General features: G+C 48.4%; 1 protein-coding gene across 1 annotated transcript in view; it reads left to right on the plus strand.

Moving 5' to 3' along the window:
• The window catches only part of LOC127635637 (netrin receptor UNC5D-like), a 246,688-nt gene that overhangs the window by 174,021 nt on the left and 48,501 nt on the right, over positions 1-24,166 (plus strand). Inside the window, exons 3-4 of the mRNA XM_052115805.1 lie at positions 18,523-18,666; positions 19,547-19,650. Of these exons, the coding sequence (XP_051971765.1) occupies positions 18,523-18,666; positions 19,547-19,650 (248 nt within the window). The remainder of the gene's footprint in view (positions 1-18,522; positions 18,667-19,546; positions 19,651-24,166) is intronic.

Raw genomic sequence — 24,166 nt, forward strand, 5'->3', positions numbered from 1 at the left:
GCTCCAAGCTCAAGAACGCCAACGCCGGCTGTATGACAGGGGTGCTAGGCTACGGGAATTTGCACCGGGAGACAAGGTACTCGTATTACTCCCAACATCGAGCTCTAAATTACTCGCTAAGTGGCAAGGACCCTTTGAGGTCACACGACGAGTGGGGATCTCGATTATGAGGTTGTACGTACCGATAGAGGGGCGCGCGTCAAATTTATCACCTCAACCTCCTGAAATTATGGAGGGAGGAGGCGGCCTCTGTGACGTTGGCCACGGTAGTTCCGGAGAGGGCGGAGCTCGGACCGGAGATAAACAAAGACTACAATCTCAACACTCCGGTCACTTGTGGAGACCAACTCTCACCGCGGCAGCTCACAGAGGTTTCTGAGTTACAAAAAGAGTTTGCGGACGTGTTTTCCCTCTCCGGGCCGTACAAACCTCATACAGCACCACATCGAGACCGAGCCGGGCGCGGTGGTGCGTTGCCGCCCTATCGCTTACCCGAACATAGAAAGAAAATCGTTCGGGAAGAATTAGATGCAATGCTTGATATGGGCGTAATAGAGGAATCCCACAGTGATTGGTCCAGCCCGGTTGTTCTTGTTCCCAAGAGTGATGGGTCGGTTCGGTTCTGTGTGGATTACAGAAAAGTCAACGCGGTGTCTAAATTTGACGCGTACCCAATGCCCCGTGTTGATGAACTGCTCGATCGGTTAGGTACTGCTCGATTTTACTCGACCCTGGATTTAACAAAGGGTTATTGGCAGATCCCCTTGACACCAATGTCCCGCGAGAAAACAGCCTTCACCACGCCGTTTGGATTACACCAATTTGTGACGCTTCCTTTCGGTTTGTTTGGGGCACCAGCCACGTTCCAGCGACTCATGGATCGGATCCTCAGACCGCATACCGCGTACGCCGCTGCCTATTTAGATGACATTATCATCTATAGCAATGATTGGCAGCGGCACATGCAACATCTGAGGGCCGTCCTGAGATCGCTGCGGCGGGCGGGGCTCACAGCAAACCCTAAGAAGTGCGCGGTTGGGCGTGTGGAGGTACGGTATCTGGGGTTCCACTTGGGTCATGGCCAGGTGCGTTCCCAAATTGATAAGACCGCGGCGATTGCGACTTGCCCTAGACCTAAGACCAGAAAGGGGGTGAGGCAGTTCCTGGGGCTGGCTGGCTATTACAGAAGATTTGTGCCTAATTATTCGGACGTCACCAGCCCGCTGACTGACCTCACTAAAAAGGGGGCTCCAGATCCGGTCCAATGGTCGGAGCAGTGCCAACAGGCGTTTACGCAGATTAAAGCTGCACTTTGTGGGGGCCGCTTTTGCATGCACCTGACTTTTCTCTCCCTTTTCTATTGCAGACGGACGCTTCAGACAGAGGGCTGGGGGCCGTACTCTCGCAGGTGGTGGAGGGAGGAGCGCCCGGTGCTGTACATTAGCCGGAAGCTCTCCTTAAGGGAGACTAAGTACAGCACCGTGGAAAAGGAGTGTCTGGCCATCAAGTGGGCGGTCCTCACCCTCCGATACTACCTGCTGGGGCGGGCCTTCACCCTCTGTTCGGATCATGCCCCACTCCAGTGGCTCCACCGCATGAAGGATACTAACGCCCGGATCACCCGTTGGTATCTGGCTCTCCAGCCTTTTAAGTTCAAGGTGGTCCACAGACCGGGGGTGCAGATGGCTGCCGCCGACTTCCTCTCCAGAAATGGGGGGGGGGTGGTAGGCAGGCCGGATGACGCCCCGGCCTGAGTCGGGCGGTGGGGGTATGTGGCAGCGGGGGCGTGGTCAAGCGCCCGTCCGGGAGAGAGAAGCGGTAAGGGCGCTCACACCTGGGCCAAATTATGTCTAACACCTGTCTCTAATTGCAGTAGAGTGAGGAGAGCGGTTAAAATGCCAGCAGCCACAGAGGAGGAGAGAGTGACCGACAAGCAGACCCAGTGTTTTGCCATTTATACGTAGTGTCTGTAAAGTAGTGTGAAAAGAAAATAATTAAAAGTTTACCGTATCCTGGAGACCTGTTTCCTGTTGTCCTTGCAGAGAGAGAGTTTTACAATATATATATATATATATATATATATATATATACACCAATCAGCCACAACATTAAATTACCTAATATTGTGTAGGTCACCCTTGTGCCGCCAATACAGCGCCAACCTGCATCTCATCTAGGCAACAGCGGCTCGCCTTACAGCCAGCCTGCCTATCTTCTAGAGCTCGAGGTGGATGAGCTCACCGCTGATGACTCCCCTGGGCTGCCACCTTCAGGCCAGCATGCCCAGGCTTTGGCTGACGCGCAGATGTCCGATATGCTTGCCCGGTCCGCCGCCGTTAGCGTGGGGTTGGACTGGAACCCTCCGTCCTCCCCACAGCATTGCGGTTGGATGACTGGTTCCTGGGGCTACCGCGCCGCTCACAGCCAACCCCCCCGGTCCCGTTTTTCCCGGAAGTGCATGATGAGCTGATATCTGCATGGAGGGCACCCCTCTCCACACGTCACAAAGCCTTTCTCTCATCCGATCTCGCTACCCTCGACGGCGGAACGGCCAAGAACAAGAAAGGCAGCGGCTTACAACCGATCTTGGACTTGCGAGTTTTCAACCGGGCCTTGCACAAACTCCCGTTCCAAATTCTCACGCAAAAACACATCTTAACTTGCGTCCGGCATCTAGATTGTTTAGCAGCGGTAGACCTGAAGGATGCGTACTTTCACGTCTCAATTCACATCGACCCTTCCTACGGTTTGCGTTCAACGGCCAGGCATATCAGTACAATGTCTCTGTCCCCTCGTGGCTTCACGAAAGTCGCAGAGGCAGCCCTTGCCCCGCTCCGAGAAGCCGGCATCCGCATACTCAATTACCTCGACGACTGGCTCATTCTGGCCCACTCCCGTGGGTTACTATGCACTCAGAGAGACCAGCTGCTCAGGCACCTCAGCCGTTTGGGGCTTCAGGTCAACCGGGAAAAGAGCAAGCTCGCCTCGGTTCAGAGCATCTCTTTTCTCGGCATGGAGTTAGACTCAGTCTCAACGTTAGCACGTTTCACCAACGAAAGTGCGCAGTCAGTGCTGTAATGCCTTGCCACCTTTAGGCCAGGCACAACGGTCCCTTTAAAACTTTTCCAGAGGCTCCTGGGGCATATGGCATCCTCCGCGGTTGTCGCGCCACTGGGGTTGATGCATATGAGACCGCTTCAGCACTGCCTTCAGACTCGAGTCCTGAGACGAGCATGGCGCCACGGCACACACCAGGTGATGGTCACCCTCGCCTGCCGCCAAACATTAAAACCCTGGACAGACCTCTACTTTTTGCAGCAGGAGTGCCCTTGCAGCATGTGTTCCCGACGCACCCTGGTCATGACCGACACCTCCAGATCGGGCTGGGGCGCCATGTGCAACTGGCACGCAGCCGCAGGCCATTGGAAAGGGGCCCCACTGCACAGGCACATCAATTGCCTAGAGTTGCTGACTGTTTTCTTTGCCCTGCGGAAGTTTCTCCCATTAGTTGGAGACAAACATGTCCTAGTAAGGTCAGACAGCACCACCGCGGTAGCGTACATAAAACGCCAAGGTGGCGTAAGCTCCCGCCACATGACGCGACTCGCCCGTCGTCTCCTCCTTTGGAGCCAGCAACAACTCGCGGCACGACACTCACATCCCTGGCGACCTCAATGTGGTAGCGGATGCGCTGTCACAACAAAGCTGGCCCGGTGGAGAGTGGAGGCTTCACCCCCATTCGGTCCAGCTGATTTGGGAACGATTCGGCAAGGCCCAGGTAAACCTGTTTGCCTCCCGAGAGACCTCCCACTGCACGCTCTGGTATGCCTGAACAGAGGCTCCCCTCGGGGCAGATGCCCTGGCACACAGCTGGCCCTCGGGGATGCGCAAGTACGCATTTCCCCCAGTGATCCTTCTTGCACAGGTGCTGTCCAAGGTCAGGGAGGATGAGGAACAAGTCGCCCTAGTTGCTCCCTACTGGCCCACCCGGGCCTGGTTCTTGGACCTCGTACTCCTCGCGACAGCCCCTCCATGGCGAATTCCCCTGAGGAAAGACCTTCTTTCTCAGGGAGGGGGAACACTCTGGCATCTGCACCCAGACCTCTGGAACCTCCACGTCTAGCCCCTGACGGGACGTGGAAGATCTAGCTGGTCTACCACCTGCCGTCGTAGACACGATCAGCCAAGACAGAGCCCCCTCTACCAGGCAACTTTACACCCTGAAGTGACACTTGTTCGCGAATTGGTGTTCTTCCCGGGCTGAAGACCCACAGAGGTGCACAGATAGGTCAGTGCTCTTGTTGGTCAAGATGGCGCAGAGTATGGCTGCTGCGTCGCGGGCTCCGTCAAAACACTGCAGTTTATTGTTTGTTTTGTTTACAGTTTTGTGTTTTTTTTTGTCTTGGTTGTTGTCTGCCTTATTGTGTACGACAGACAAACGCTTTTGTAAATTGGTTCGCCAATTACACACCAAAAACCGGACTTCAAATTCCTCGACACCGACCCGCTGTTTACAAACACGCCAGCGGAGCCCTTTGTCTGGGCTGCCCGGCCGCGGAAACGTAGAAGGAAAAGGGGAAAAAGAGCCGGCGTTCTCATCAGAGTAAGACGTCGCGCAAATCGACCCCCGCTACCCAGTTTCTACTTGCAAATGTTCAGTCTCTGGACAACAAGCTCTGCGAGCTGAGAGCACGGATCTCTTTCCAACGAGAGACGAGGGACTGCTGCCTTATATGCCTTACAGAAACCTGGCTGGCTGCGGAGATTCCAGACTCGGCCATCGAACCCACGGGGTTCTCCGTGCACCGAGCGGACAGAGCGAAAGACCTCTCAGGTAAAAGCAGAGGTGGTGGTGTATGTTTTATGATCAACAAATCCTGGTGTGATCAGAGGAACGTACATTTTATCAGGTCTTTCTGCTGTCCTGATCTTGAATATCTCATGCTTCTGTGTCGACCATTCTGGCTACCGAGGGAATTCACAGCGGTCATTATCACAGCTGTGTACATCCCCCCGCAAGCCGACACAGACCAGGCACTCAGGGAACTGTACCCTGAGGCTGCGTTCATTGTTGCCGGGGACTTCAACAAAGCCAATTTTAAAACAATAGCACCAAAATACCACCAACATATCAGCTTCAACACACGAGGAGGCCGGGTCTTGGACCACTGCTATTCTCCTTTCCGGGATGGCTACAAATCCCTCCCCCGCCAACCATTTGGCAAATCAGACCACACTTCCGTTCTGCTTCTGCCCGCATACAGGCAAAAACTGAAACGGGAAGCACGTAAAAGTGTACATTTGTTATGTAAATTGTGTTGTGTAAATATGTTGTTTATTGTAATTGATACTGCTATGTTATTCGGAACTGCACACAAGACTTTCACCTACTGTTGGCACATTATAGAGTAATTAAAACCAAGCAGTGCAAAATTGAGAGCTGCAGTAACAGTCTCCTCCCTGGAGAGGTGGAGCTGAGCACTCACAGTACAACAGAGCAACAAATCTACATTACATAGGCGAGGAGATTGATGGCAAACGGCAAGTAGATCGTAGCATTACTGTAATAGATGCTGTGTGTGTAGATGCACTGGTGTGTTAACTAATTATCTTCAACCTCGGTCAGAAGGTTTATATCAGGAAACAAAGAAGAAGAGTTCCACGACAGCCTCTGTTCCAAGCATTGATTTATTTTAATAAATTCCAAAGGTAATTTGTTTCACTTTATCTGTTTGTATGTAATTGAATGTGGTCTCTGAAATCATATAAAGGATAACAATGAACAATATATTCTATAAACTAAACAAATCTTATACTGCTTGAATGGAATATGCATGTATATAACTTAGAAGCATATTAAAGTGAACTTACATAGTCAAAAACGCACATACATCCAAACAAACTGCATGATCTGTCTCATTGCAACAATAGAACGTCTCAGTTACCTACGTAACCTCGGTTCTGTCTAGATGAGGGAACGAGTATTGCGTAAGCTAGCTTACGCTACGGGAAAGATTAATCTTTTCTGAGATATTGAAGCCAAAAAATTATCCTTAATTTTGTATCATTTGTCAACGCAGTGCAGCAACTGCAGACCTTGAGCGGGCTAGCTAGCGAGCTCATTGGTTGCTCTGCGGCAACTGCTGCAGCCTATAGACGAACTTGCGTGAACTCGCGCCCAATGAGAGGCGCCCGCGCGCTCACTGTCCCAAAGCCCGCCAGAATGGGCGTGGCTAGGGTGCATATAAGCGCAGTTCGTAGGCTGGAACCCTGGTTCCCTTCCGCGGGAACTCGCACTGCATCGTTGAAAACGACTCTTTGGGGAACGCTCCTTAGCGTGCGCCTCTGAATTATGAATGAAACTATTCCAATCTTGATTGGTGTTGCGTCATGACGTAACATGTGACGGCATAACCGGATGCATAAAAGTGACGCCGGCACACAAACACATTAGCTTTCGCTCTTCAGCAAGCGCTCTATGTCTATTGTTCGTCTTATTTGGTGTTGTTTGTCTGATTTAAAAATTTTATGGCCACCGAGCAGTTCAAGAAGTGCGTGCACCCCTGCCCTCATTTCATTACGGGTAGGGACACGCATGCTTTATGTGTGAACTGTTTGGGAGCGCAGCACACACAGGCAGCTCTCGAGGGATCTGCCTGTGAAAGTTGTGAAGCACTAACCATGAGAGTGCTGCACTCCCGGTTGGCGTGCTTTGATGAGCACGGTCAGGCTTGCGTTCCCCACGGATCTGGTCCCGCGTCTGTTGAGGCAGCGCGGCGGTTGGGATCGTGGGGTTCGCAGCGGGATCTTGCAGATGAGAATGAGACTGCTACGGCACTTTCTCATTCTTCGTTTGAGGATCCCGTGCCTACTGTGAGTGGTGCAGAAGCCCGCGTCGCGGCTTCTTCTGCCCACGATCAGGTCCCAATGCTTGAGCTCTCTGCTTCCGAGGAAGTGGATATGCTCAGCATTGATACGGACGACCGTGAGTCAAGCACGCCTGTTCTCGGCCACGCTTATGAGGAGCTGGTTGAGGTTGTGACGCGTGCCGTGGCCAGACTTAACATTAGCTGGCCACAAAATGAGCAGGGAACGCTGGTCGGAAGCAAATTAGACGAGCGTTTCCTGCAGCACACATCACAACCCCAGCGCCGGGGTTTGCCGTTTTTCCCTGATCTCCACAAAGACATCTCGAGATCGTGGGATAAACCACATTCGTCCCATGTCTCCAGCCCCAGTGTGGTTGATTACAGCGATGTTTTTGGGGCACGAGATATGGGCTATGGGAAGATGCCTGGTGTGGAGGAGGCTTTAGCCGGTTACCTCTCTCCTGAGTCGGCATCTTCCCTTAAAACCCCGGCGCTGCCTAGTAAGCCCTGCAGAGATACATCTGCATTAATAAGCAGGGCTTACATGGCGGCAGGTCGGGCTGGTTCATGCCTGCACTCAATGGCGATTTTGCAGGCGTACCAGGCCGACCTCCAAAAAGATTTAGACGAGGGGGAGGGGCCAACTCCCGAAGATATCGCAGAGTTGCGCAGAGCCACAGATCTGTCTCTCTGTCTATCTGTCTATTGGCCGCTCTATGGCAGCTATGGTGGCCACGGAGAGGCATCTGTGGCTAAATTTGTCGGGCATAAAAGAAAAAGATAAAGCTTTTCTGCTTGATGCTCCGCTCTCGCCCTCTGGCCTGTTCGGCGACGCCGTTACATCGGTCGTCGACAGGTTTCAGGAGGCGAGGAAACAATCTGCGGCGTTCAAGCAGTTCCTCCCCCGTAGGGCAAAGTCTAAATCAAGTAGGGTGGGGCAAGCAGATCAGCCCCAGCCTTCAGTCTGCTCCTCGCACCGCACAGAGCAAAAGGAGAGCGTTTCCTCTAGAGCCCCTCCTCCAGGAGCTTGGCAACAGAGGAAACGCTCCCAGCGGAAGCCCTCCAGCCAGAGGGGCGACCTGAGGACGTCCTTAAGGCTAGGAGGGCTTCGGGAAAGAGGTCCTAACCAGGGTGGTAGAACCTCGGAGGGCTGTCCCCCCCGCTGCAGAGCAACCGAGGTTGTTCTCGCAGCGGAGTCCTCAGGGAATCGGTGTCGGTTTCCCGCCGTCTCTGACGCTTCGGGCCACATCAATTTCCAGTGAATGCACACTGTGCCGTTCGTGTCAAAAAATAAAAAACACACATCAATTGTGGTCACGAGAACTGTGTCGACTAAATCTTGCCGGTGTTCCGCTTCAGAAAGTCGAGAACAGTGCTCGAGAGGCTGGTTCCCTTAGTAGATTTTGTAGAGGCATGGAATCATCTTCCCAACATATCTGCATGGGTCCTGCATATAATAAAATCAGGGTACAGACTGCAGTTCGAGCACCGCCCCCCCAAATTCTCTGGGGTGGTGCAGACTACAGTGGTTCCGGAGCAGGCTCAGGTGATGGAACAAGAAGTGCAATCTCTGCTGCTGAAGGGGGCCATAGAACGTGTTCCTCATTCAGACAGGGAGTCCGGTCTTTACAGCCGGTACTTTATAGTTCCAAAAAGGATGGGGGTTGAGGCCGATTTTAGATCTCAGAGTTTTGAACCGGTCTCTGAGGAGGTTCAGGTTCAAAATGCTTACTATTCCTGTCATCGTGAGTCAGATCAGATCCGAGGACTGGTTTGTCACGATAGATCTAAAAGACGCCTATTTTCATGTATCCATCCTTCCATGTCACAGGAGGTTCCTGAGGTTCAGCTTTGGGTGAAGCTTACCAATATCGGGGTCTTCCATTCGGACTAGCACTATCTCCCCGCACGTTCACCAAATGTATGGATGCAGCTCTTGCTCCACTGAGACTTCAGGGCATCCGCATACTCAATTATATCGACGACTGGCTCATTCTGGCCCATTCTCGAGAAATGGCGGTTCGGCATCGAAATGTCGTCCTTTGCCACATTCGAAATTTGGGGTTGAGACTCAACACAGAAAAGAGTGTGTTACAACCATCCCAGTGCACAACGTTTCTGGGTGTTTTGTGGAACTCGGTTATGATGCAGGCATGCATGTCTCCTGCACGCATCGAGACCCTTATGGCGATGGTGTCCGGGTTAAAGCTAGGCCAGGCCATCACTGTAAAGCGATTTCAAAGACTGCTGGGCCTCATGGCAGCGGCATCCAACATTATACCTTTGAGCCTTCTACACATGAGGCCCCTCCAGTGGTGGCTGAAAGCCAAGGGGTTTTCCCCCAAGGGGAATCCATTTCGTATAATCACATTAACGCGCAGATGCCTTCGTTCTCTGCTAATATGGAAGAAACCTTGGTTCCTGTCCCAAGGACCAGTGTTGGGAGCGTCATGTCGCCGGAAAACCATTTCGACAGATGCCTCCCTCACTGGCTGGGGCGCGGTCATGGACGGCCGTTTTGCCAGGGGTCTGTGGCAGGACCATCATCATTCTTGGCACATAAACTGTCTAGAGATGTTGGCTGTGTTCAGGGCTCTGAGGAGCTTCCTTTCAGACATCAAAGGTTACCATGTCCTAGTACGTTCGGACAATACATCAGTGGTAGCTTATCTAAACCGACAAGGGGGACTCAGATCGCGCCCTCTGTGCAGACTGGTGCATCAAATAATTCTTTGGTCCCAAGGGAAAATACTGTCTATCAGAGCAATGTATATTCCGGGGGTTCAGAATCAGGGAGCAGACATCCTGTCGAGGCAGGGGCTGAGGCTCAGGGAATGGAGACTTCATCCAGAGGTGGTGAAGTTGATTTGGGACAAATTTGGACCATCGGAAGTGGATCTATTCGCGTCTCGAGAGACGTCCCACTGTCCACTTTGGTTCTCCCTCTCACATCCAGCCCCACTGGGGTTGGACGCCATGGTACAGGCTTGGCCGAGGCTTCACCTGTATGCATTTCCCCCAATCGCTCTGCTCCCGGGAGTCCTGGAAAGGGTCCGCCAAGAGGGCATCAGTCTACTTCTGGTTGCCCGATGTGGCCGGCCCGAGTATGGTTCTCAGACATAATTTCACTCCTGATAGCTCCGCCATGGCAGATTCCTCTGAGGAGGGATTTGTTGTCTCAGGCAGGGGGCACAGTTTTCCACCCTCGTCCAGAGCTGTGGAAACTGTGGGTCTGGCCCCTGAGGGGGTTCAGTACCTAAATGCTGGTCTATCAGCGGGGGTGGTTGAAACCATACTTAACTCTAGGGCTCCGTCTACTAGGAGATTATATGGCCTCAAGTGGAATGTGTTCTCCACTTGGTGTAGAGAACATGAAGTAGATCCAGTCAACTGCCCGGTGGCTTCAGTTCTGCAGTTTCTTCAAGATCGTTTCTCTGCGGGTCTCTCCCCTTCCACACTTAAGGTGTACGTGGCGGCCATTTCGGCTTTCCATGCACCACTGAGTGATGGGCCTCTGGGGAGGCACCAGCTGGTCATTCGTTTTCTCCATGGTACATGGAGGATGAGACCGACAACCAGGTCCAGGGTTCCTGCCTGGGACCTGGCGGTGGTTCTCGAAGGGTTATCCCTGGCCCCCTTCGAACCCCTTCAGTCGGCTTCGCCCAAGGACCTGATGTTCAAGATGGCTTTTCTCTTAGCTATTACCTCTCTAAAGAGGGTGGGAGATCTTCAAGCCCTGGCAGTAACACCAGCTTGCTTGGTGTTCGCCCCTGGCGGAGTTAAAGCCATTTTGCACCCGAGACCTGGCTATGTGCCTAAGGTGCCTTCTAACACGGCACGGTCTACAGTCCTGCAGGCTTTTCATCCTCCACCTCATGTGTCGGCAGAAGAAGAGAGGCTCCATTTGCTCTGCCCTGTCAGAGCTTTGAGCGTTTACCTCGAGAGGTCCTCTTCTTGGAGGAGGTCGGACCAACTGTTAGTGTGTTTTGGGTCACTTAAGAAGGGGCTCCCTGCCTCGAAACAAACCATTAGTAATTGGAATGTTCAGGCTATTATCTCGGCCTACAAGGTGCGCAATTTGCCTTCACCTTTGGCCATAAGGGCTCATTCAACTAGAGGCATGGCGTCCTCTAGGGCTCGCTTATCAGGAGTACCCCTCCAGGAGATCTGTGAGGCAGCCGGTTGGGCTACCCCGCACACTTTCATCAGGTTCTATAGTCTGCATCTCCCTGGTATGCCTGGCGCACGTGTGCTCTCGTCCTAGCTGAGTGCCTGAGTTCAGTTTCACTCTAGGGCAGGCCTTTTTTCGGTGCGTGGCCTAGTGGGCATTCGTTACCCAAAGAGTCGTTTTCAACGACGCAGTGCGAGTTCCCTCGGAACGGAACTTCTCGGGTTATGACTATAAGAAGGAACGAGACACTGCGTCGTCCTGCCACGCCCCTCAATGCCTGAGAGTGGCTTGCTTCATCGCTAGGCTAATGTGTTTGTGTGCCGGTGTCACTTTTATGCATCCGGTTATGCCGTCACATGTTACGTCATGACGCAACACCAATCAAGATTGGAATAGTTTCATTCATAATTCAGAGGCGCACGCTAAGGAGCGTTCCCCAAAGTGTCGTTTTCAACGACTCAGTGTCTCGTTCCCTTCTCAGGGAACAAGGGTTATAGTCATAACCCGAGACGTTTTCATTGAATGAAGCGAAAATCGCTCGTGGCGCGAGCACGGCCAGCTACGCAATACTCGTTCCCTCATCTAGAGAGAACCGAGGTTATGTAGGTAACCGAGACGTTCTCTTACGAGAGGTTCTCTCGTATTGCGTAAGCTAGCTTACGCTACGGGAACCCATTGTCAACGCCGTGCGCGCCAAGCATCCACTGCATGAGCCCCAGGGGGGTGGGGGGACCCGGGGGAGCCCTTGTGAGTGGGGAAATAATATTTGGCCAGCAAGAGTGCGGGTCAGTGTGTGTGTGATACATAAGCACATAGTGGGAAGGGAAAAACAGAGCGGCGGTGCCGGTCTGTGTGGAATGTGTCCCATTAGTGCAGCTCACCAGGGGAGCTGTAGCATATTAAACCGCTAGTAGTTTTGCCTGCAGAGCGGGCACTTCCAGATTGTAAAATCTGACAAAGGTGGAGGGGGAAGCCCAGCCCGCTGCCACACATATGTCCTGAATGGAAATCCCGCTGGACCATGCCCACGAGGAGGCCATGCCTCTGGTGGAGTGAGCCCTAATAGAGGGCATGGCAGGTCGGGCATGGCAGGTCTATCGATGCATACGCGGCAGCAATAGCGTCCACTATCCATCTAGACAGTGTCTGTTTCGAAGTGGCGAGACCCTTGGTACGCCCTCCGAACGAAACGAAAAGCTGCTCAGCACGTTTGAAAGAGGCGGAGCACGCAGTATACAATCTCAGTGCTCTGACTGGGCAAAGGAGATTTGTGTCGCGTTCGCTATCAGATGCTGGCAGAGCCGATAGGGAAATAATCTGTGCTCTGAAAGGAGTACCGATCACCTTGGGGACATAGCCGTGTCTAGGCTTTAAAATGACCTTAGAGTCACTTGGTCCAAACTCAAGACACGCAGCGCTGACAGACAGCGCGTGAAGGTCTCCCACACGTTTAACTGATGACAGGGCAGTCAGAAAAACTGTTTTGAGTGAAAGGTATTTCAAATCCACGGATTCAAGCGGTTCGAAAGGGGGGCTTTCATAGCTTCGAGAACTACAGAAAGATCCCAGATAGGAACCGATGGGGGGCGTGGGGGGTTCATCCTTCTAGCTCCCCTGAGGAAGCGGATGACCAGCTCGTTTTTTCCCCGCGACTGGCCGTGCAGGGGTTCGGCGAATGCCGCGACGGCCGCCACGTACACTTTGAGCGTGGATGGGGATCTGCCCTTATCCAACAGCTCTTGTAAAAACACGAGCAGTGACGACACCCCACATGTCCATGGGTCCAGGTCTCTGTCGGTGCACCATTTTGAATACACCGACCATTTGGACGCATAGAGTCTTCTCGTGGAAGGGGCTCTAGCGTGTATGATAGTGTTCATTACTCCTTCTGGCAAAGCGACGGGTAGTCGTTGATCACCCACGCGTGCAGCGCCCAGCGCTCTGGGTGGGGATGCCAGATCATGCCGCGAACTTGAGAGAGGAGATCTGCTCTCACTGGGATGGGCCACGGGGCTGTCAGTGACAGCTGCGTAAGCTACGGGAACCATGTCTGATTCTCCCAGCACGGGGCTATGAGGAGCACCGAGTGACGCATTTCCCTGATCCTCTGCATTACCTGTGGCAATAGCGAGACGGGAGGGAAGGCGTAAAGCGGGCGGTTGGGCCAGTCCTGGGCCAGCGCGTCCTCGCTTTTCGAGAAAAATACTGGGCAGTGAGAGTTCTCTTCTGACGCGAAGAGGTCTATCTCTGCTCTGCCGAATATTTGCCATAATTTCTGGACTGTTTGAGCGTGCAGGGACCATTCCCCTGGGGGAACATTGTCTCTGGACAGTCTGTCTGGGCCGTCGTTCAGGTGGCCTGGCACGTGCGTCGCCCTCAGCGAGCGCAGGTGGCCCTGGGACCAATTTAGCATGTGTTTTGTCAGATGGAAGAGGTTCCTGGATCTGACACCGCCCTGACGGTTTAGATAGGATACCACAGATCTGTTGTCCGAACGGACCAGGACGTGGTGACCCTGAATGACCGGGAGGAAGCGCACCGCTATCATTTCCAGACAATTTATGTGAAGGAGCTTTTCCTGAACTGACCATAGGCCGAAAACCGGCGAGCCCTCGCAGACCGCGCCCCAACCCATGTTGGACGCGTCTGTCGAGATGACTTTTCGGCGAGATACAGCTCCCATCGTCACTCCCCGCTGATACCATTCGGCCACCGTCCAAGGCTGCAGAGCTGATATACTGGTCTGAGTCACTCTGATCGGCTGGCGGCCTGTGGCCCACGCCCGGCGAGACGCGCGGGTGTTTAGCCAATGCTGAAGCGGGCGCATGCACAGTAAACCCAGCTGAAGTACTGCTGCGGCTGAGGCCATGTAACCTAACACTCTCTGAAATTTTTTCAGAGGCGTGAGGCTGTTCATCTGAAAAGACGCGCGCGCCGTGTAGATAAGCGAGCCGTCATTGCCACAGAGTCTAGTTCTATTCCAAGGAAGGAAATTGCCTGACTGGGCTGTAGTGAGCTCTTGGTCCAATTGACTGCAAGACCCAGACTGTTCAGATGACTGAGGAGAACTGTCCTGTGAGACAGAAGCTCCGTATGTGACTGTGCCAAAATCAGCCAATCGTCCAAATAGTTCAGAATTCGCAAGCCCTGACTCCGCAGGGGTGCGAGCGCCACATCCATGCACTTCGTGAAAGTACGGGGTGCTAAGGACAGGCCGAACGGAAGGACGGTGTATTGATAAACCTGACCGTCGAAGGCGAATCTCAAGAATGGCCTGTGACGGGGATTTATCTGAATCTGAAAATAGGCATCTTTCAGATCGAGAGAAATAAACCAGTCCCCTGGCGCACATGCGCGAGGAGTTTCCTGATTGTAAGCATTTTGAACGGTCTTTTTGCAAGCACCTTGTTCAAAACCCTGAGATCTAATATTGGTCTGAGGCCGCCGTCTTTCTTGGGGACAAGAAAATAACGGCTGTAAAACCCCGACTCGCTCAGTGAAGGCGGCACTCTCTCTATGGCCCTTTTGCACAGAAGGTTTGCTATTTCTGAATGAAGCATGCAGGCTGCTTCCGTGTTCACAGTAGTTTCGAGCCGCGCCCTGAAGCGGGGAGGGCGGCGATCGAACTGTAGCAAATAGCCCTGTTTTATTGTGCTTAACACCCATTTGCATATCCCTGGGATAGCTTCCCACGCTTTGAAGCGTAACACTAGAGGGTGAATGGCCGAGTCGCCCTGATTGCCGTACACAGCGGGCTGAACAGAATGTGTGAGCGCGCTTATTGTGCTTATGCATGACTGCTCGCAGACAGCAGGGACATGCTGTTCTGTGAGTGACTTCCCGATTGAGATGAATGGGGAAAGAGTCACATCTGTTAAGTGATGCGCGAGCATAGTCACGGGCACAGGACTTACACATAGAGAGGTGTTTGCTGGCCGTGTGACAGAGCGGGCAGAGAGGGGACGCGCGCACAGGCTCGTGGGCGCGTTTATTGACTCTAACACTCGAGCGGGCTGTGCCCGCTTTATGTGAGTGTGCTCTGATAGCAACACGGGAAGTGTAATGCTTGTGTGTAGGGGTGAACTCTGGATTGTGGGCACATTTTCTACACATAAGACATGTTTGCTCTCTGATAGGGACACGGGAAGTGTAATGCTTGTGTGTAGGGGTGAACACTGGATTGTGGGCACATTTTCTACATATAAGACATGTTTGCTCTTTACAAGATCTTTTTGTGTCGCCGTGAAAACGGCGTTTGAGTGCAGGCAAGCGGGTAGTAATACCGGCCTGTTGGCTGCTGAATTCACCACTGTAGTAGCCTGAGAGAAGGGGACTGACAGGGGGCGAAGCTTTGACGGTGGTCCGGCCGCGGCGGGACTGAGCCGTTGTTTTTTTAAACAAAGCTAGGAGGACTTCGGTTGTTCAGGTTTCAGCGCAATCTTAGGCCGAGGCCCGCGGGGGGGCGGCGGTCTGCGGCGGCTGTCTGAGCGCGATCTGGGGCGGCCGCCCTGTCGACGCTGGGAAGTCTGGCTTTGTTGAGCTGGGCGCTGTGAAGATGCTCCTGCAGGAGGCTGGTTACGTGGGCGGCCTGCAGAGGAGCTAGCGCGGCGAGGCAGGAAGAGATTCATGGCTTGGGTGGCTTTCTGGACTTCCGAAAAACGGTCAACAATGCCACTTACCGTGGAACCGAAGAGACCGGACGGAGAGAGCGGCGCGTTGAGGAACGTGGCGCGCTCAGCTTCTCCCATGTCAGCTAGCGTTAGCCACAGGTGTCTCTCGGTTACAGTCAGCGAGGCCATGCTCTTCCCTAGGGCTTGAGCTGCAGCTTTGGTGGCGCGAAGGGCGAGGTCCGTCGCGCTCCTTAGATCTGTAACAGCCTCTGGGTGCCTGCCTTTCTCATCCCATTCCCGAAGAAGGTCCGCTTGGAGGATCTGCAAGACGGCCATGGAATGCAGAGCAGATGCGGCTTGGCCGGCGGCGGAATAGGCGTGGCCAACACAGGCGGAAGTAGTTCTGCAGGCCTTAGACGGGAGCACTGGCTTAGACCGCCATCTCGTGGAGGGCGGGCAAAGGTGTGCTGCTACCGAATCCTCGACCGGGGGGATGGAAGAGTAGCCCTTCTCGGCGGCGCCATCCACTGAAGCGAGAGAGGTGGAGACGTGGGATCGAATCCTGGCTGAGAGAGGCGCGTTCCACGATTTAGAGAGCTCGGCGTGGAGTTCCGGCAGGAAGGGAGCGGCCCGGGCCGCGGGCGCCGCGCGGTGACGGCTTTGAAGAAAGCAGCCGTTGAGTCTGTTGGGAGCCTGCTCAGGGGGCGGTGACCACTCGAGCCCTATGCGGTCGACGGCCTGTGTGAGGAGGCGTATCTGTTCCCCTTCGACTCCGAAGGGTTCCAGCCTACGAACTGCGCTTATATGCACCCTAGCCACGCCCATTCTGGCGGGCTTTGGGACAGTGAGCGCGCGGGCGCCTCTCATTGGGCGCGAGTTCACGCAAGTTCGTCTATAGGCTGCAGCAGTTGCCGCAGAGCAACCAATGAGCTCGCTAGCTAGCCCGCTCAAGGTCTGCAGTTGCTGCACTGCGTTGACAAATGATACAAAATTAAGGATCATTTTTTGGCTTCAATATCTCAGAAAAGATTAATCTTTCCCGTAGCGTAAGCTAGCTTACGCAATACGAGAGAACCTCTCGTAAGAGAACACTCTAGATAAGACTAAACTTGTCTGGGCATGTCCGTAGCCCCGCCCACCTATGATGTCATGAACTCAACAGGGGGTTTTATACATTTACAGTTTGTCGAATTTGCCAAACAACGGTGTCATGTCCCGGTGCTACAGTACATTAAATATGATGTTTTATTTATTCAAACACCACCGCACAATTGGTGGAATTGCGATGCAGAAACAGCAGCATCATCAAAGTTGCACCTCTTCCAGAGACACGGAGCAAGACACTTGTAAGTAACAAAAAAAAGCTTATTCAAAAATCTGAAAATGTAAGAAACCCACGATTACATGAGACTCATTATTCTCTGTTTTTTTCATCGAAATATAAACAGGTATGAGTATGTGTACCGGGGAAAGAGGGTAAAAAAAAAAGGGTGCCAACAGTTTTCGCTCAAGCCACTAAATAGTACTAGATTTTGTACATAATCGTTAAACCAGAGATCAGATTCCTCTCTAGTCTGCCTCAAAAATAAACTACTTATTGTCAACCATTCTGACCCATCCCTAAAAGCAATATTGATCCTCAAAACAACAATAATCATTTTAACCAATTGCTTTACTTTTAACTAGACCTTGAAAATGCCTTCCAGAGCAAAAGTCAGGTTTCAGAGCACAGTGTCAGCATCATTCCCTGCATTTTCCCCATTGCATTGGTTTCATCCTAATATTTAACACATAAAATAAGTTTAAAAATGAACTAGTCTACTTAAACTGATTTTGTTTACATAAAATGCATGCCAGCATTTTATCTTGGAGAAGCAATAGTAATCCCTGTATAGTTGCCAGCCACTTTCAGATTTATTGATGTTTATCTGTTAAAATAATTTAGATAAGGTCCCTGCGGTTGTTGTTAAGAGACTTATGGTACATGAGCATACAAGATTACAGAGCATATATTTGAGTGTGCATTAAAGTAGTAGAGGGACAAGGTAGATGGTCTTTGGCATCTTCCTTCTCATATGCTATTTGTACAATAGGATAGCATGGCTGGTAAAAGAATACAAATCATAAGTCCTAAGCCAATGAAAAAGATTGAAAAGGGAAGCTTTACAAATCTAATATAACTGTAGGCTTTGACTTAAAAGTTAATTGCATAGGATGTCAGATTTTAAAAAGCAAGCAACATTAAAGGGCACCTCTACACATTTAACAATCTTAGATTTGTGCTAAGTTTGAAAGGTTTAGTGTTGTATCTTTGACCATCTCCTTCGAAGATAGTTGTCTTAAATTAAGTCTCAGGGGTAACATGCGTTCCTGGCACTTGTGCTTTTAGGCTAATCATCTTGCTATTGATCTGTGGCACAGGCAGCAAGGATGGATCTCCTGAGAGAGAGAGAGAGAGAGAGAGAGAGAGAGAGAGAGAGAGAGAGTAAAGTGTTTTATCAGTACTTTTATCAGTACAGAGAGTATAAAAGTGTACTCAGAAACTTAGAACACAGAGACATGAAACTGAAGTTATGTAGGGCAGCTTATGAAAGGAAAATGCTACCCATGGCCATTACATTTTTCATCAGTCTTGTTTTATAATAACTATACATTGGATATTTTTAAACTTCACTTGTAGAATTGACTGAGATCTCTTTCTGCCATCTGACTCTTAAGCCTTATTTTTTGCTGTGTATATACTTAAAGTCAATCGCCATTAGGGATCCTACTTGAAGTGACCAAACCATGATCAGTACTCAATGAGCATTGACTTAAATTGATTTCAGAAAGAGATGGTTCTGACTTCTGATTTCTTGTTCTCGCTGTACAGGGCTGAAAATCCGCGAAGTTATGATCAATGTTACCAGGCAGCAGGTGGAGGATTTTCATGGTCCAGAAGACTACTGGTGCCTGTGTGTTGCCTGGAGTCATCTAGGAACCTCGAAGAGTCGTAAAGCCACTGTGAGGATAGCCTGTGAGTATACCAAGACATTTACAAATCTTTTAAAACATTCAAACATTTCTTTCTCTTTTAGCATTGCTCGAAAAATTGCTTGCATGGCAAAGCTAAAACTTGTTTCATTTGTTATTTTAGGGCTGTCAAATTAATTTAAATATCATTAAAGCTCAACAATTATGAAATATAGCATCTAATCTGTCAACACTGTAAACTAATGAAAAAGCAGTAAAAAGCAGCAAAAACTGGGGGCTAGTGGCAAAAATCTATTACACGTTGTTTTGTTTATTTGTTATTAAATAAGGAACTAAATGCATTAAATCAGAATGCACTTCATTTTAAATGATATAGTTAGAGGCAAATTTGAGCAAAGTCTGAATATTAGATTAAACTAATTTCTTTATTTTAAATAATTTATAGTTAATTAATAGTTACAAATTGTTAATTATTTTCATCTATCAACAGCCAGAATTATTGTTCAATAGCATTTACTTGTAAATCCAGTACTCTGAAGTGAAGCCTGAAAACTGAAGTGTCTTGTTTTTATAGATGCTGAATTTCCATGGTTTTTGAATATTTTGTAGTGCTTTCTTCCATCTTTTTGAAAGATGTCGCAGTGTATGTGAAATACAATCCATTGCTGTACATGCACAGTGGGTGAGAAGCAGAACTGCCAACCAGCGACACCTGCAACACAAGCAGATGCCCGGAAACACCATTGAGACTGCCTACACTCTCTTTCTCTCTTACCCTGGCTTTCCAAAGTTGCATAGTCAAAACTAAGGGCAAGGGAGCATAAAGAACAGGATGCTGAGTAGAGAAGGCGATTGGCATAGATAGCTAGATAATGGCTCAGACTCAGCACGCTATGACAGCTGCCTCTTATCTTTTCAAACAGACCTCAGAAAGAACTTCGAGCAGGATCCTCAAGGGGAGGAAGTGCCAATCAAGGGTATGATTGTGCTGCATTGCCGTCCCCCGGAGGGAGTGCCCATGGCAGAGGTAAGACCCATCCTCTCAGCCTCTGACATCATTCCTACAGGGACAATATCTGGGAAGAGCAGTGCGTGCTCTCTGCTGACTGGAGAGGGGCTTCAGTGCTGTTGTTTTCAACCTATATACAGAGAAACTGCTGCCTGTTTCTAAAGGGATGGTTTACCCAAAAATGATATTGTCATAAATGATGTTGTCAAAAACTCTCATGTTGTTCCAAAGCTATTTGACTTGTTCAGTCTCAGTAACCATTCACTTTCATTTAATCTTTTTTCCATATAATTATATTGAATGGTGACTAAGGCTGTCATTCTGCCAACATCTCATCTACTCCATAGAAGTAAGTCAAATGGATTTGTAACAACACGATGATGAGTAAATGATGAGAGAATTTTCATTTTTGATTGAGCTATCCCTTTAAAAAAGAACAGCAACTGTGTGCTGACTGTTGTGATCATATTTGATCATAATAAGGAGTTGTGTGCAGCCAAAGGTCATGTAAGGTATAAAGACGACAGGTCCACATATCGTGGATCGTGAGCAGGTGATATATGTTTATAATATACGTGTGTGTGTGTGACTGTGGCAGGGTTTGAATCTTGGCAGCCAGCAATACTTCATGAATGATTCAGAGATGAAATGGAAGAGCTCTGTCAGCTTCTGTCTCCTCTAGAACACAGTGGACAGAAAAGGAGGAAATCTGGGAAGGACTAGAAGACAAGAATCTCTCCTTAAGTCCTTTGTCAACATAAATTAAGTCAGCTATAAGAGTGGATAGTGAATAATGTAGAGTGCAGACCAGCAATGGGCAATCCAGTCCATTCCAGCACACCACACCACTGCCATGAAAATTTTAAATCCAAGCTGTGAGGGGGAGGAGTGCAAAGATTTATAAGGCATCATTTTACCAGCCTGCGGGATGCTAACACACTCTCTCTCTCTCTCTCTCTCTCTCTCTCTCTCTCTCTCTCTCTCTCTCTCTCTCTCTCTCTCTGTCTTAGTGGAAATGTGTTTGTGGTTTTAAACTGTCATAAACACCCCCTTGAGAAATGCTCTGTAGGATTTCTGTGGTCACAAAGCTAACAAGACTTATGCCTTTTTGCATCAATCTTTTTTTTCACTGGTGGCTTTTAAGATATATAACCTACTAGATCTCTGTTACAATATGTAAGCATATACTAGGTATGTTCTAGAGTACTATCATTGGTCACTGTGACTTCACATGCACTTTCATCAGAATATCTAAACTGCTTTTAACCATACAGCAAAGGTGTATGGTGATTCACACTGCCAAGCTTCAAAAAGTACAAAAAAAATCAGCATAAAAGTAGCCTGAACAACTTATTCAAAAATATTCAAAATCTTTGGAAGCCATATTAAAAAAAGTTTTTTGATGAACAGATCAAAGCTTATTTTTTTCACTAATAATATTTCAGGAGCTGACACAAAAGGACTCTCCTTTTGTGTTTCACAGAAGAACATAATATGTGGTTGGAACAACATCGGGGTGAGTAATGACAAGAAGCTCATTTTTGGGTGAACTGTTTCTTTAAAAGTCCCCTTTATGTGTCCCCTTTATGTATTGAATTAAATGTTGTCATGAAATGATGCTGTGTCTACACAGGGGGCTTCTTAGCACTTCAGTAATTACAACTTCAACACAAAAACATTGAAATGACCTTTCAAAAAGAGAAAAGTTTACTTATTTCAGACCTAAACTGTTACAAGATTCCCCAGAGAGCTGCTTAAGCTTCTCTGCACAGTTGGTCTAGACTGTGTTATCATAAAAATCTTTTTAATGAGATTATGCAAACTAAAGTTTTGCTACTGAGGAGCAGTACTCATTTGACCAGCAAAACTTTTTGTGATGTGTTTTTATGAATAATCACTGCATTTGTTGTATTAAATACCCTTTTTCAATTTTAGTTGGGCTGAAGAATGGTCACACTTTTACTGTTTTTTCTCTGGGCTATTAACAGAATGCTTTGAGAGGGGGAAAATGCAGATAAAATGTAATATCTCATATCTTGTATTTCTGTTTCATACCTCTTTTCCTTTATTCCTACCTGTTTCCAATTTTTTTGCTTTCTCCTTGTATTTTGCTCTTATCCTGTAACAGCTACCATGTGAATGATGGTCCTCATGATCTAACAAGCCAATTACAGGCCTGTCTGAGCTGGGTGGTATTGTCTCTGTGTTGATAAGGCTAATCAAGGAAGAATGATAATGTTCTTGTGTGTCCAGGAGAGAATGAGAAAATGTGCTTTATGTTTGTGGTTGCCTTTCATTCTGCATTAAACTTCTTATTGGCCACCATGGGATCTGTAGCAAGCCCAACTCTCAGTGTATATCAAGGAATAAATTGGGATTTTGACATTTTAAATTTAGTTGAATGGAAAAACTAGGAAAGAACGAGTCTGTGCAAATGGAATTCATTTATGGACTTTAATTTATTTAATTTAAAAGAGATGACTTGGATTACAAAGATCACCTCAATCCTACTGATGAAATGATAAAAGCCAACCTAACAATATGTTTTCCATTAGAAAAAGGGGTAAAAACAGCTCCAGTGAGAAATGGATGATCCCCATGAAATGTTTGCTATAGTGCAGAACACAATTGCCATGAGCATACAGTACATTGGTTTATGAGGTTGAATTTATAAAACAAATGTACACACTTTAAGTCTCTCTGAACCTTTTCTGGCCTCTCACTGACCCTGCTTCATTGACATCCTGTCTCAGGAAATATCTGAGTCAGATTCTTTGATTTTAGAAAGAAAACAGATTGTTTTTTAATGTAGCTGAGACAAACCTGTTAGAGTTAAAAAAAAATGTTTTACTTTATAGATGGATAATTCACCATGTGTTGATTTATTGACAATAATGTATTGCCATAGTTAACGTATTATTTATGCTGCCGTTTTCATGTTAATAGGAAGGCAGAAGTATTCTATAGCCCTGGTAGATGTTCTGTGATTTGATTGGTTGGTTTGATCTGTTATGGTGGTGTTGCACAAAGGTTAAAGCTCTTGTATTACTTGCACATGCTAAATTACCATTTACTTGACTGAAATAATGCAGTCATAACCGGACCCATAACTACAATACTTTAAGTGTATTTATTTTGAGAAAATTGTTCTAAAATATTGCAGAAAAGAACTGGGCAGCAACTCAGCAGCACATTTGGGAATAAAGCATGTTTAAAGAGCTCTTAAACAAGGACAAACTATTGCATATACTGAGACAGAGAAGGGTTGGGGTTGGATGAATGATTCCACTGTCCTGGAGTACTTGAGCTTAACAGTAGTTGCATTATGACAGTTGTATTATAGTGATTTGCTAACCCTGAGCACTAGGCAACCCTTGAATTGCTATACATATATATATTTGACCTTTCTTTTTGCTTTTTTGCTTTTTTTTTTTTTTTTTTTGCTTTATGGCCCCTGGTCACTGTCTACTTTCAGAAGAGAGCTACTTCAAAATAATGTTAATAGAAGAAAGTAAAACAGATTTCCAAAGAGTATTTATGGTTACTAATTTAAAAGCAAAGCGATTAGCCAATCATAACAGAGGTTATTAACATAAGTCTTAAAGTGTAGAAAAACAGCACATTTGATGTTGGCTAACAAAATGGCCATTAAAATCTAAATCATGACCTTGGAAAAATGTTATAAGATAAATTGCATACAAAATGAAGTGCTGCTAAATTGCCGTTTATATCTCCTTTTGAGCAGCTAGAACGTTTTAAGTTGGTTCAACAAATACAACCTTAATTTTTATTTTTTTATTATTATTAATTTTTAATTTAGTGAAAGCATTTGTGCAAGTTATAGACTTGGATGTTTCTTGGTTTTTTAAACTGAATACCTGTTTGAAAGTTGCTAGATATGCTCATTGCATACCAAAGATGAAAACAGAAATTCAAACACAGCTGTCTATACTATCAAAGGTTGCTGTAGAAATAAATGTTTCAGATACATCGTAGGTGTATCTGTTTGTGTTGGTTTTGCCATCGTTTTGTGTGCATGTGGGTTTGATTTGACTCAGTCATTGAGAGGGGTGTTATGTTTCTGGTCTCTGAGGGGTGTCTATCATACCTGTTTAATCATAGTAAATGCCCTGCTGAAAAATTAAGTAGTTTCAACAGCCTCTTCTCCAATATACACACACACACAAACTCATTTGCATTTCTATTATGTTTGGGATTTTCATTGTCTTCTGTCGATTTAGTGAGCAGATGACTTTTTTCTATCCCTTCAGCCTACAATTTCCCCTAAACCTAACCATGACAGAATTTTTTTTAATTCTACAATCCTTGTGGGTATGTTGTCGCCACATGTAGGCAAAACCTGACAACCCACCTCCACCGATAAAAAATATTTTCAAGCGGTTGACTTCCTGTCCTCTTTTTATGGGTGAGAGCAGAGTAGCCACAGTGCTTGGGATAAAAGCGAGGTATTCACTTAGGCTGATCTCTTCCTGTCAACAGGGCCTTAATCAGGCAGGATATAAGCACTAATGTA

Source organism: Xyrauchen texanus, chromosome 4, assembly GCF_025860055.1.
Source record: "Xyrauchen texanus isolate HMW12.3.18 chromosome 4, RBS_HiC_50CHRs, whole genome shotgun sequence".
Taxonomy (NCBI): Eukaryota; Metazoa; Chordata; class Actinopteri; order Cypriniformes; family Catostomidae; genus Xyrauchen; species Xyrauchen texanus.